The sequence below is a fragment of the Chlorocebus sabaeus genome, chromosome 11 (genome assembly GCF_047675955.1).
Source record: "Chlorocebus sabaeus isolate Y175 chromosome 11, mChlSab1.0.hap1, whole genome shotgun sequence".
NCBI lineage: Eukaryota > Metazoa > Chordata > Mammalia > Primates > Cercopithecidae > Chlorocebus > Chlorocebus sabaeus.
The window spans coordinates 49,943,631-49,954,906 of NC_132914.1; the positions used below are offsets into that span (position 1 = coordinate 49,943,631).

Here is an 11,276-nt window from a genome sequence, read left to right on the forward strand (position 1 = left end):
GCATGTACCTGAATGCAATCATATTGCTCCACTCACAGTTATCTCTAGGCGTTGAGCAACGCAGAGTGAATACACAAACAACATGCGCATACACTGCACAGTTGCATGAAACCTGGAATCCCCATTTCCCTCTAGCTCCTAATCTTGTCCCACCTCTCCCAAAGAATAACACAGTTGGCTGAGCGCGGTGGCTCACGCTTGTAATCCCAGCACTTTGGGAGGCTGAGGTAGGCAGATCACAAGGTCAGGAGTTTGAGACCAGCCTGGCCAATAAGGTGAAACACCGTCACTACTAAAAATACAAAAATTAGCCAGGTGTGGTGGTGGGCACCTGTAGTCCCAGCTACTTGGGAGGCTGAGGCAGGAGAATCGCTTGAACTTGGGAGGTGGAGGTTGCAGTGAGCTGAGCCCACACCACTGCACTCCAGCCTGGGTGACAGGGTGAGACTCTGTCTCACACAAAAAAAAAAAAAAAAAAAAAAAAAAAGAAAAAAGAAAGAAAAAAAGAATAATAGAGCTTTAAATTGGTAAGGGATGTTAGCAGCCACCTAATCCAAGCATTTTCTTTTCTTTCTTTTTTTTTTTTTGAGATAGTCTCGCTTTTGTTGCCCAGGCTGGAGTGCAATAGTGCCATCTTGGCTCACTGCAACCTCTGTCTCCCAGGTTCAAGCGATTCTCCTGTCTCAGCCTCCCAAGTAGCTGGAATTACAGGCATGCACCACCACGCCTGGCTAATTTTTTGTATTTTCAGTAGAGATGGGGTTTCTTCCTGTTGGTCAGGCCGGTCTCGAACTCCTGACCTCAAGTGATCCACCTGCCTCGGCCTCCCAAAGTGCTGGGATTACAGGCATCAGCCACTGCCCCCAGCCCCAAACATTTTATTTCACTAGCAGATACACTAAGGCCCAGAGAGGGGAGTTGACTTGCTAAAGGTCACACAGTGAGATGTTCCATTTTCTTCATCATTCTGCACCCGGGGAATTATGTGTTTGATTCCTTCCTGCCTTGCTCCTCTGCCTGAGCCTGTGCAGGAATGGGAACCTAGAGGGAGGTGACGGTGGTAGGGCTGGAGTAGGAAGGGAGGGTCAGAGCTAGAGGTAGGGTGAGGGAGTGAAATACAGCAGGGCACTAAGGCCCAGTTGGGCTGAAGTTGGGAGAGGTGAGAAGTCTATCAGGACTGGAGTTGCAGTTGGCTTCTGAACTAGGGAGGGATGGAGCTGGTGCTTGAGTCTCAGGTCTGGACTTCTCACAGGGGCTGCTGCTGCTGCTTCTTGTTTTTTTATTTTTTTGAAACAGGATCTTGCTCTGTCGCCCACGCTGGAGGCAGTGGCTCAAACATGGCTCACTGTGCAGCCTCAACCTCCTGGGCTCAAGCTGTCCTGCTTCAGCCTCTTAGGTAGCTGGGACTATAGGTGCACACCACCTTACCCAGCTAATGTTTTTATATTTTACAGAGACAAAGTCTCACTATATTGTCCGGGCTAATCTCTAACTCTGGGGCTCAAGCAACCTTTTCACCTTGGCCTCCTAAAGTGTTGGGATTATAGGTGTGAGCCACTGCACCTGGCCTAGGGCCAGCTTCTGAGCTGTGTGATGTCACAGCATAGAGGGCTAGTTGGAATGATTGATCACAAATTCTGGAACTTTCCAGGATTCTCTCCTGCTCAGAATTCCATCAGGGGTGACTGAGAGCCCTTGGTTTGATTCTAGCTTTTACAAGAGACTTTGCTTTTTTTCAGTCCACTCAATTCTGGTCTGTTAATATTCTTAATCATTTCTAGTGCGCAGAAGGGTAGGGGTGGGGGACTCCCATTTCTGCTGCATTTTCTGGGCCTGGAACTGGAAGTGTAGAGATTCACCCTGGCCTAAAGATATATGTTCAGGGAGTCACCTTGGCCCATAGTGGAGCTGAGCTGTCATCTTCCCCTTCCCCTACCTCATCAGTGTCCAGGGAATACTTCCATGCATGAAGGAGCTGAATGGCCCTGGTAACCACGGAGATTTCTCTCTGTACTTGCAATCTCTGATTACAGATATAAGTATAATAAGAGGTTAGCCACAAGAGGCCCTGATCCCTAGAGGGACTTCTACTTTACATTCTGCAAAAGAATAGCACTAATGATAAAAAATAGAGTGATAATTTTGTGGCATGCACTATGTAAGCCTTTTACATATATGAAATCCCTTAATCCACTCATCAAATTATGAGGTGGTTGCCTTTCTATCCTCCTCATTTTAGAGGTGTGGAAGCAGGCACAGGGAGGGTACATACATTGCCCAGCCCCACTCAACTAGGAAGGACCAGGGCCCAGCTCAGGGCCCAGGCAGTCTGGCTGGAGTCTGTGTCCCCACTCTATGCCACATCATCTTGCTGTGTGCTGTTTTCTGTCTTTGAGGAAATGTATCAGCTGTGGCAGATCTCCAAAACCCCAGAGTGACTCCGTTCAAAAAAAAAAGAAAGCCAACATCAAAGGCTTTTGGAAACTTTAAATCATATTCATGTGTTCACCCCTTAAAGAATTCCAATAAATTACTCAGGCATGAGTCTTCCCTGTCAAAGCAATGGGTGATGTTGCTTCAAGCTTTGAGTGATTGGTGAATCTGATTTTCATGATCCACCAGTTTCCAGATATGCACGAGGTGTTTTCTGGGAGACAGCTGCAGTTTAGTGAAATGAGCCCTAGCGACACACACAGGACTTAAACCCCAGATGAACCACTCAACTAAGTGGGGGACCCTGCCCCAAACACTGAGTGCCTCTGAACTCTGGCTTCTTCATCTGCAAGGTGTATCATTAGGGTTGTGTGGATAAAGTTACATCAAATAGGGGCCTAACACAACTCCTGGCTAAATCTGAACCTTCTGTGAGGCGAGTGATAGAGAACTGTACTGGAGACCCTTGGCCTGGGCCTTTTGCTGCTCCATGTGACTTTGGGGATCCTCCCTAACCCCGACCCCTGAGGAGGGTAATAGAGATGCAGACAAGACCCAGGTTAGCTACATTAATTTATTGAAACACAGATCAAGGGCAGAGGAAGAAGGGGAGAGGCAGGAAGGCAGTGGCCATGGGCAAGGTTCTGGTCCTGGCCCTTCCTGCTCCTGAGGCCCCTTCCTGTGGCTGCCAGGGTAGCCTTTCCCATTGTGGGGTGGCAGAGCCCAGAAGTAGGGGATCACACAGAGAAATGTGAAGCCAGGAGTGGGAGGGGTCTTTCAAAGTGCAGGAGAAGTAGCTGAGCACTTGCTCCAGGTGCCTGGACTGGATGGGCCGAGCAAGGCAGGGCAGGAAAGATGCCTGGGGCCTGGGACTTGAGTTGGGGTGCCTAACATTTCCGGTAGCTGCTGCCGCAAGACCCCACACCCAAGGAACTGATACCACAGGAGCCCACGCCGCAGGAACCCACTCCGCAGGTGGTGTTCAACTGGCCACAGGGCGCACACAAGCCGGTGCTCACCGCCACGTTCCCGTTGCATGGAGCGCTGCAGACACTGCCAGTCACTGGCCGGGAGCCTGACACGCAGAGGTCCCCGCACACGACCCCACCCCGGGAGCTGCTGACACCTGTGAACCCCGAAGGCTGAATCAAAATTCTGGAGGGCGAGCCATCCTGCCTCCCTGACCACCGCCCCTGCCTAAGACCTGAGCTCTGGTATGAAAAGTCAGAAGCATCTTTAGTGCACAATTGTAGGTCCATCTAGTCCAAGAGATTAGGTCTTTCGGGTGTCTGACCCCAAATCCCTCCTGTTGTGATGCCAGCCCACTCTTTTACATTTAATCTCAGTGACACTCCTTTTTTCCAAACTCTGCCCTCCATCACAGGGAGGTAGTAAATCTGTCCACACCGGACCCCAAATACTCACAGACATTCACAGCCCCAACGCCTTCACATAGCCTGAGGGCAAAAGAGAAAAAGCAACATTAGTAACTGCCCCAGAGTGGCTGAAAAAGCTCCCCAAGTCATAGGGTAGTGTCCATAATTGGTCGATTAAGAACAGAGTCTGAGGGAAAACCTTGTCTCAGACAAACACACACCAGCCCTCCCCACACCGGAAGTGAATAATAATAATTTTTTTTTTTTCCCCAGAGCCCTGGCCCTTGTTCAGCCAAGGCCAAGGGTAGGCTTGTGCCAGGGATGAGGAAGCGGGGCTCTGGGCCAGGCTTGGTTGGACCCACCTCTGCTCCTCGCCCTCCAGCAGGCGCCTGTAGGTGGCGATCTCAATGTCCAGGCCCAGCTTGGAGTTCATCACCTCCTGGTACTCCCTGATCAGGCAGGCCATGTCCTGCTTGGCCTTCTGCAGGGCGCCCTCCAACTCGGCCAGCTTGCAGCGGGCGTCACTGAGGGCCGCCTCACCCTGCTGCTCAGACTGGGCCACCGCGGCCTCCAGCTTGGAGTTCTGAAGACAACAGAGAGAACAAGGTAGATCAGAATCTCTGGGTCTCTCTGATGCTTACCTGGATGAGACCATGCTCCCCACCAACCTGGGAGCACCCCAGAGCAGAGCCTCTCACCTTCATCACCTGGGACTCACTGAGAGACCACAACCAGGGACTCTACATGGACAAAGGGGCTGGAGAATGAATGCTGAGATCCAGATGGGGCACACATAGGCTGTGTGACAATGGTTAGGCCCTCGGTCTCTCGGACCTTGGGCACAGATGACCCATACCTGGCACTTGGCGTTCTCCACCTCGGCCGTCAGCCTCTGGATCATGCGGTTCAGCTCGTTGATCTCCTCCTTGGTGCGGCGCAGGGTCTCCCCATGCCTAATTACCGTGGCCTTCATCTCCTCACACTGGGGGAAGTAGAGATGCTCATGAGGCTCAGGGTGGGACTTCCCATCCATTCAGGGCACCACGGATGATTATGCAGGTTGTACAGTGCTCAGCCTGTGCAACCACACATGGCAGTCCTGCCCTGCCACCCTAACCTCAGAGTGGCAGCCATCTCTTCTCATCCCCAGGGACCAGCATCCCCAGAAAAGGAAGCCTATTTAGTAGATACCTCACATCCCTCCCACTGCCATGTCTAGCAGGCAGGTGTCCTGTGCCACTCACCTTGCTGCGGTACCAGGACTCGGCCTCGGCCCGGCTGCGGGTGACAATGTCGTCGTACTGTGCCTTGATCTCGGCGACGATGCAGTCCATGTTCAGGTCCCGGCTGTTGTCCAGCTTGACAACCACAGAGGTGTCTGAGATGTGGGACTGGAGAACTCGGATCTCCTGCAGGAGGTGGGGGCAGTGACTTTAGTTGAGAACACAGCCCCACCCACCATGTCCTGACTCCACCTTCTCAGGCTTTCTCTGGTCCCCAGCCCTGCCCCCTCACACAGCCTCAGGGACTGCAACCTCTACCCACATCCTGTCCAATACTCCCACCCCCAACTCTCCTCTCTGCTGGCTGCCAGGTCTCTGCCTGGCCCCTGGGCCCGCACCTCCTCATACAGCCGCCTCAGGAAGTCGATCTCCTGGATCAGGGCCTCTACGTTGGCTTCTAGGTCTGACTTGCGGAGGTAGGCGCAGTCCACATCCTGGAAAGGTGGGGAGTGTTGGAGCTCAGAGGACGCTGGTAATCTAGCCCCCAGACTTGTCTCTCTGCCCCTCCATTCCATGCAGCCAAGGGAAAGCAGTCCCCGGTGTCCCGTTCCCATGCCTCTCCTTCCCTTCTGCCCTTCCTGGGATGAGCTGGCATCCTCTGCCCCTCTGAGGACAAATCCTGTTTGCTTTGGGCACGACTCACCAGCCTTTCACCCCTCCTTGCCCTCCTGTCTCTCCCTTCTCCCCTCTCCTGCTCCAGGAAGCCTGCCCAGACTGACCCCCCTGCTCTCACACCTTGACCCTTTCCTGTCCTTCAGTAGTGCTCCAAGAGCCCAGTTCCTGCTCCTGATTCTTCTCCGTCCTCCCTTAGACCCTGGGATTGTGTCTGTGCCTCAAGGTCAGACTCCCCAAAATGCTAGACAGACTGCACTGTCTCTCAGCAGAGACACTGTATCTGCTATGGCTCCAGGGGACTCAGCAACAGACCACAACCTCTGGAGCAGAGCAGGACACACAGAGGACAGTGCAGCCATCCCCTCGCCCAAGGCAGGTGCTGGTAGATGTTCCCAGGTCATTGCCCTTTTTCAAGACCCTGGATGCTCCATCCGATGACCTGCACCTGGGCAGTCCTATCCTGCTGTGGAAAGGTCACTGTGCTCCACACTGAGGTTGAGACCCCCTGTGTGTCCCCAGGAAGAGCCTGTCATTCTGAGATCCCACAGATCTGTGCTTCTCAATCCTGTGTCACTTGCCTTCTTCAGAGCCACAAACTCGTTCTCAGCTGTTGCTCTCAGAGAAACCTCCTCCTCATACCTGAGGCAGAGCAGAGGGCAGAGAGGGGAGGTCAGAGCAAGGCAGGTCTCTGCAGAGCCCCCATCACATCACACTTCATCACAGCCATGGGGACAGTACTAGAAACACCCCCACACAGCCCGGGCCTGGCAGACTAGCTGAGTGCTTTCCAGTTGGATGTGGGATGTGTCTGGGATTCTCTCTCCACTTTGAACTGGAGAGGAAGAGGGCTCACCTGGTACCTCCCAGTCCTGTTCCCAAAGGGTCTCTGAGGTCCCCCAGGAGGCAAATAGGACTCAGCCCCCAACCCCATCCTGGGAGTAAACAGCATATCCTCCCGGGGCCTGTAGCCCCAACTTCCCTTCACTGGTGTGAATCCCAGCTCAGGTGCTGGACCTGCAGACCCTCGGAGCTTAGAACCCAAGGCAGTGGGAACAGCCAGAGCTCCAGACTTGTCACTCGTGAGGGACCCTGGGCTCACATCTGACAGGTGCTACAGATATCGGGGCTGAGGGTCAGGAGAGAAGCAGAACCCTGCAGAGGCTTCCTCCCCACCGAGCGCAGGGGAGAGCTGCTGGGGGATGTGGCTCAGGGAAGAGAAGGCTGAAGTGGGATAGAGACAGGTAGTGGGAGTCATAGCCCTCCTCTTACACAGGTGTCTGGGCAAAGATTCCACAAATGAAAAGACCCCGCCACCCTCGGTCAACCTAGTGGTCATGGCCACTCACCCTTCCTGGGAGTTCTTATTGTCTAATCCAGTGTATTTAACCTAAAACCCATTCCTGTGCCCAGCATCCCTCCTGCCGTCACTCACTTCTTCTTGTATCCCTCCAGCACCTCCTGCACGTGGTTGAGCTCTGAGGCCAGCCTCCCACTGTCGGCCTCCACGCACTCGGCCTCCCGCCGCAGAGTCTCGATGTAGCCCTCGAACAGGGGCTCCAGGTTGCTCTGGCAACACTCGCGGTTCTGGAAGAACTGCAGCTTTGTCTCCAGCAGCTTGTTCTGCTGCTCCAGGAAGCGCACCTGCCATTCAGGGTGGGAAGGAGGGGCAGATGGTTTCTGGTGCCCCCAAAGACAGCTCTGGGGACCTGGTGGAGGAGGGATACTTTAAAGGAAATCCCCAAATCTGGAGCTTATCTGAGATTGAGTAGAGGTGGGCAGTGGGAGACAGACAATTTCTGGATTTCCTGGTCATGATCTGTGCCTAGATTTCCCACTCAGGAATGGAGCAAGGGCTGGGTGGTGTCAGTGCCTGCTCTCTGGGGAGCTGAGTGACCCCAAGCAGATGAACACAGTGGAGGCTCAGCTCCTCACTCTGAAGCCAGGTGAGGCAGCATCCCTCACAGGCAGAGTACCCAGGTTCGGATCACAGATGGGATTTCTGGGGATGGTGCCAAGAAGAGGGTGTCTAAATTGAATCACCATCTGGAAGGGAGCTCAGTTGTCCCAGCTCTTCCCCTATGTCATCTGGAAGTCAGTGCACCCTACTTTCTCACCCTGGGGCCCCCCAAATCCCTCTGAGGTCAGCAGCAGCAGTCACATGTCCCCCATCCCCAAATCCCTGATGTCTAGCTTGTGCCCCAGAGCAGCCTGGCCACACTTTTCCTCCACAAGCTCCCCCTATCTGAACTGTCAGCTGAGTCTACATCTTGAGTGCCTGTGTGTGTCTCTCTGTGTGTGTGTGTCTGTCTGTGTGTCTGTGTGCCTCTCCCATCAGACTGGGATCTCAGGCAGGCAGAGGTCTTTCTGTCTCTGACTCCATCCTCAGTGCCCATCCCTGACTGTGTAGGTGGTGGGAGTTCAAGAAAGGTGTGATCCGGGACACTCACCTTATCGATGAAGGCCGCGAACCTACTGTTGAGGCACTTAATCTGCTCCTTCTCCTCCTGCTTCACACACTGCGCGTTGGGGTCGATCTCCAGGTTGAGGGGCGTGAGGAGGCTCTCGTTGACCGACACGGTGGTGATGCATGGGGGGCTGGGCCCGCACACGCCCCCAGAGCGGTAGCCGAAACTGCGTCCACAGGAGCCGGCTCTATAGCCTCCGCACACGCTGTGGCTGCCAAAGCCCCCAGTGAGGCCGCGGTAGCAGGAGATGCCACGGTAGGGGGCGGCGGTGATGCAGCAGCGGCCAGGCCGGGGCCCGCAGGCCGAGATGCAGCTGAAGGCGCGGCCACCAAATCCTGATCCGCAGGTCATGGTGCTCCTGGACGTTTGGGTTGCAGAGGACAGGATAGGGTACCTGGAGTCCTGATGGAAACTCCAATGTGCTCCTCAGGGCACCGCAGCCCTATTTATGCGCAGATTCTGAAGGGGCTTGGCTGTGAAGATGGTGTTGGGGCAATTTGTGCTTTATGGGCTTGGGTGGTTAGCCAGGTCCAACGCCTCTCTAGACTGTGCTTTAATGGTGTAGTGGCCTGCACCCTCCTCTTTGTAAAGGATGTCAGCCTTGGGCTCTAGGGGGAGTCAGCATGTTTCATCTTCAAAGTGTCTTGCCAGCAGGGCACTCCTTCATCTGTAGGTATTGTGGAGGGAAGGGGAAGGCAGAGGAGAGGATGAGAAGGAGGAGCAGGGCCTGGGGAGGGGAGGAGAAGGGAGGCCAGGTGCTGGGAGAAACTGGGAGGAGGAGACCTGTGTGTTAAGTGTGATGTGGGGAGAGGGGTTTCAGGAAAGGCTGAGGCATTCATAAATACCTTCCCTCATTTCCATCCCAGCTGTGGCTCAAGTGCTCCTGAAACACAAATCTGGATTTCCCCGTCTCCAGATTTTTCAGTTGGCTGCTGAAAACCATCTCACTTTCCTACCATGGGAACAATCAGCAGATTATGAAATATTTGTCTTTTATCTTTCTTATGATGAGAACTTTGAAACATTGAGAAAAATTGGAATAATACAACATGCATGTATTGATGCTCCACCTGGTTACCCCGATTCAACAGTTAACATTATACCATATTTGCTTTCGCAGTTGCCCAATTATCTGAGTGGCAGAAAGCATGGCATGTAACCCTTAAATGCATTAGTAGGAATTTCTTAAGAATAAGGTGAGTACTATTTTCTTATGCAGGAAAACTAACAATAATTCCAAAGCACCACTTACTATTCATCTCAGATTTAATTTTCCTAACTGTCCTAAGAATTTTAAAACTAGATTTTACATAATTTAATTTGTGGCTCTTGCCCTTGTATTTTCTATAAACTGGAAATTAAATCTTGAGCTGGGATGTCCAATTTGGTAGACAACAGGCAGATGTGGCTACTTTGTTAGTAAAAATTAAATAAGTTAAAAATCTAGCTATTCAGTTGCACAATCCACATTTTGAGACCTCAGCAGCTACCTGTAAGTGGTGCCTACCTTATTAGACAGTGCAAATAAAGAACACTTCTTTATTATTTATTTTTATTTGATTTATTGTTTATTTTCACATAAAATTCTGTTGGACAGCACTGGGCTAGAGGCTCGATTAGGTTTAAATTAAACATTATTGGGTAGAATATCTCATAAAAGATGCTGTATAACTCTTATTATGTCACCCTAGGAAGCACGAAATATCAGATTGGTGATGCTAAATTGAATCACAGCTGGACGCGGTGGCTCACACCTGTAATCCCAGCACTTTGGGAGGCAAGGCGGTTGGATCACCTGAGGTCAGGAGTTCAAGACCAGCCACAGTGGAGGAGTTTAAGACCAGAGATGGTGAAACCCCGTCTCTACTACAAATACAAAAATTAACCCAGTATGGTGGCATGTGCTTGTATTCCCAGCTACTCGGGAGGCTGAGGCAGGAGAATCTCTTGAACCCGGGAGATGGAGGTTGGATCACTTGAGTACATTTCCCCCTATATTTGGAAAAACTGCGTAGAGAATTAGAATTAGAAAGAACTGTGTAGAGAAACATAGATCCTGGTTTGATAAGAATATGTTTCTTTTCAATTGATCACCTACTATGTGATCATCATTATATATCGTAAATGATCTCTAATTCTCACATCAATCATATGAAGTATGTACCATTATCCCCATTTTACAGATGAGGAAACCAAGGGTCAGGGCGGTTAAATAACTTGCCCAAAGTCTCCCAGCTGGTAAGTGATGGAGCCAGGAGTTGCAATGCCTTCTTACCTATAAGCTGTGACAACCCCTTGACTTCCTGATCCTTGGATAAGTTCAAGAGGGTAGTGAAAGTTGTTTACAGGGGAATATCTGTGAATTTAGGGTGTGGGAGAGTCTATCTAAGGAAGACAGGCAGAGTCAGAGTGGGTTGGGATGGTTAGAACCATGAGGGGCCCTTTAGGGACATGTGGCACATGGCAATGTGAGGCTATTTGGGGGCTGGGAAGGAGTATGAGTTAGATGTGCAGCACTCCGTGGCTAAGAATTGAAGGACGGGATGGAAAACATCAGTTTTAGTTATTTGCATACCTCTGGTATATGACAATACTTTGATAGATTGTACTATGTTCTACTTACCCAATGAACCACCCCCACTCCAATAGAACAGGTCCTAGAAAAATTAGCTCATAAAGTACAGAGGTTTGCATTAAATTGAAGAGAAGAAAAGGGAAGTGAAATGACCTGGCTTGTAGCCCCCTGGAGCTGCTGTGCTTCAAGGGCAAAGGCAGAAAGAGTAGCCTTAGGGAATGAGAACAGGTAGTATTGATGAAAAAAGAGAGGAGAAGAAAAAAATAGAAAAGAGTAGGGCTCAGGGTATTTGTGCAAAACATTCAGAGTGTGGCCTTGTGACAGGACAAATGTGGGAGGTCACAGACGGTGTTGAGCTATCTGGCCACCCTAGAGAAGAGTATGGCACTGCTATCCCTTTGTGAGTTCAGGACAGCTGGGCCAGCACTTCTGAAGCTCTTTGTACCCTCATCTGCAATTCTGGGCACTGCCCACAATTGCGCAGTGATGTCCCCAGCAAACCAGCGGTTGGATGTCCTGAGGAGCACTA

General features: G+C 51.6%; 1 protein-coding gene across 1 annotated transcript; it reads right to left on the minus strand.

The window, feature by feature from the left end:
• Positions 1 to 2,993: 2,993 nt before the first annotated feature.
• Positions 2,994 to 8,593, minus strand: KRT81 (keratin 81). Its single transcript, XM_073020764.1, has 9 exons — positions 8,155 to 8,593; positions 7,140 to 7,348; positions 6,286 to 6,346; positions 5,431 to 5,526; positions 5,054 to 5,218; positions 4,666 to 4,791; positions 4,172 to 4,392; positions 3,859 to 3,890; positions 2,994 to 3,559 (listed from the first exon to the last, which is right to left on the minus strand). The coding sequence occupies exons 1-9, from the start codon at positions 8,521 to 8,523 to the stop codon at positions 3,321 to 3,323; spliced, it is 1,518 nt and encodes a 505-aa protein (XP_072876865.1). The 5' UTR covers positions 8,524 to 8,593; the 3' UTR covers positions 2,994 to 3,320.
• Positions 8,594 to 11,276: the final 2,683 nt, after the last annotated feature.

What these genes read in the sequence shown, in the direction of transcription:
- KRT81 (XM_073020764.1), bottom strand. Translation starts at nt 8,523, where the DNA reads ATGACCTGCGGATCAGGATTTGGTGGCCGCGCCTTCAGCTGCATCTCG. An exon ending in CTGGAGGGATACAAGAAGAA is followed by an intron (nt 6,347 to 7,139) that starts GTGAGTGACGGC and finishes GCTCTGCCTCAG; the next exon opens with GTATGAGGAGGAGGTTTCTC. An exon ending in AGTTTGTGGCTCTGAAGAAG is followed by an intron (nt 5,527 to 6,285) that starts GCAAGTGACACA and finishes CCACCTTTCCAG; the next exon opens with GATGTGGACTGCGCCTACCT.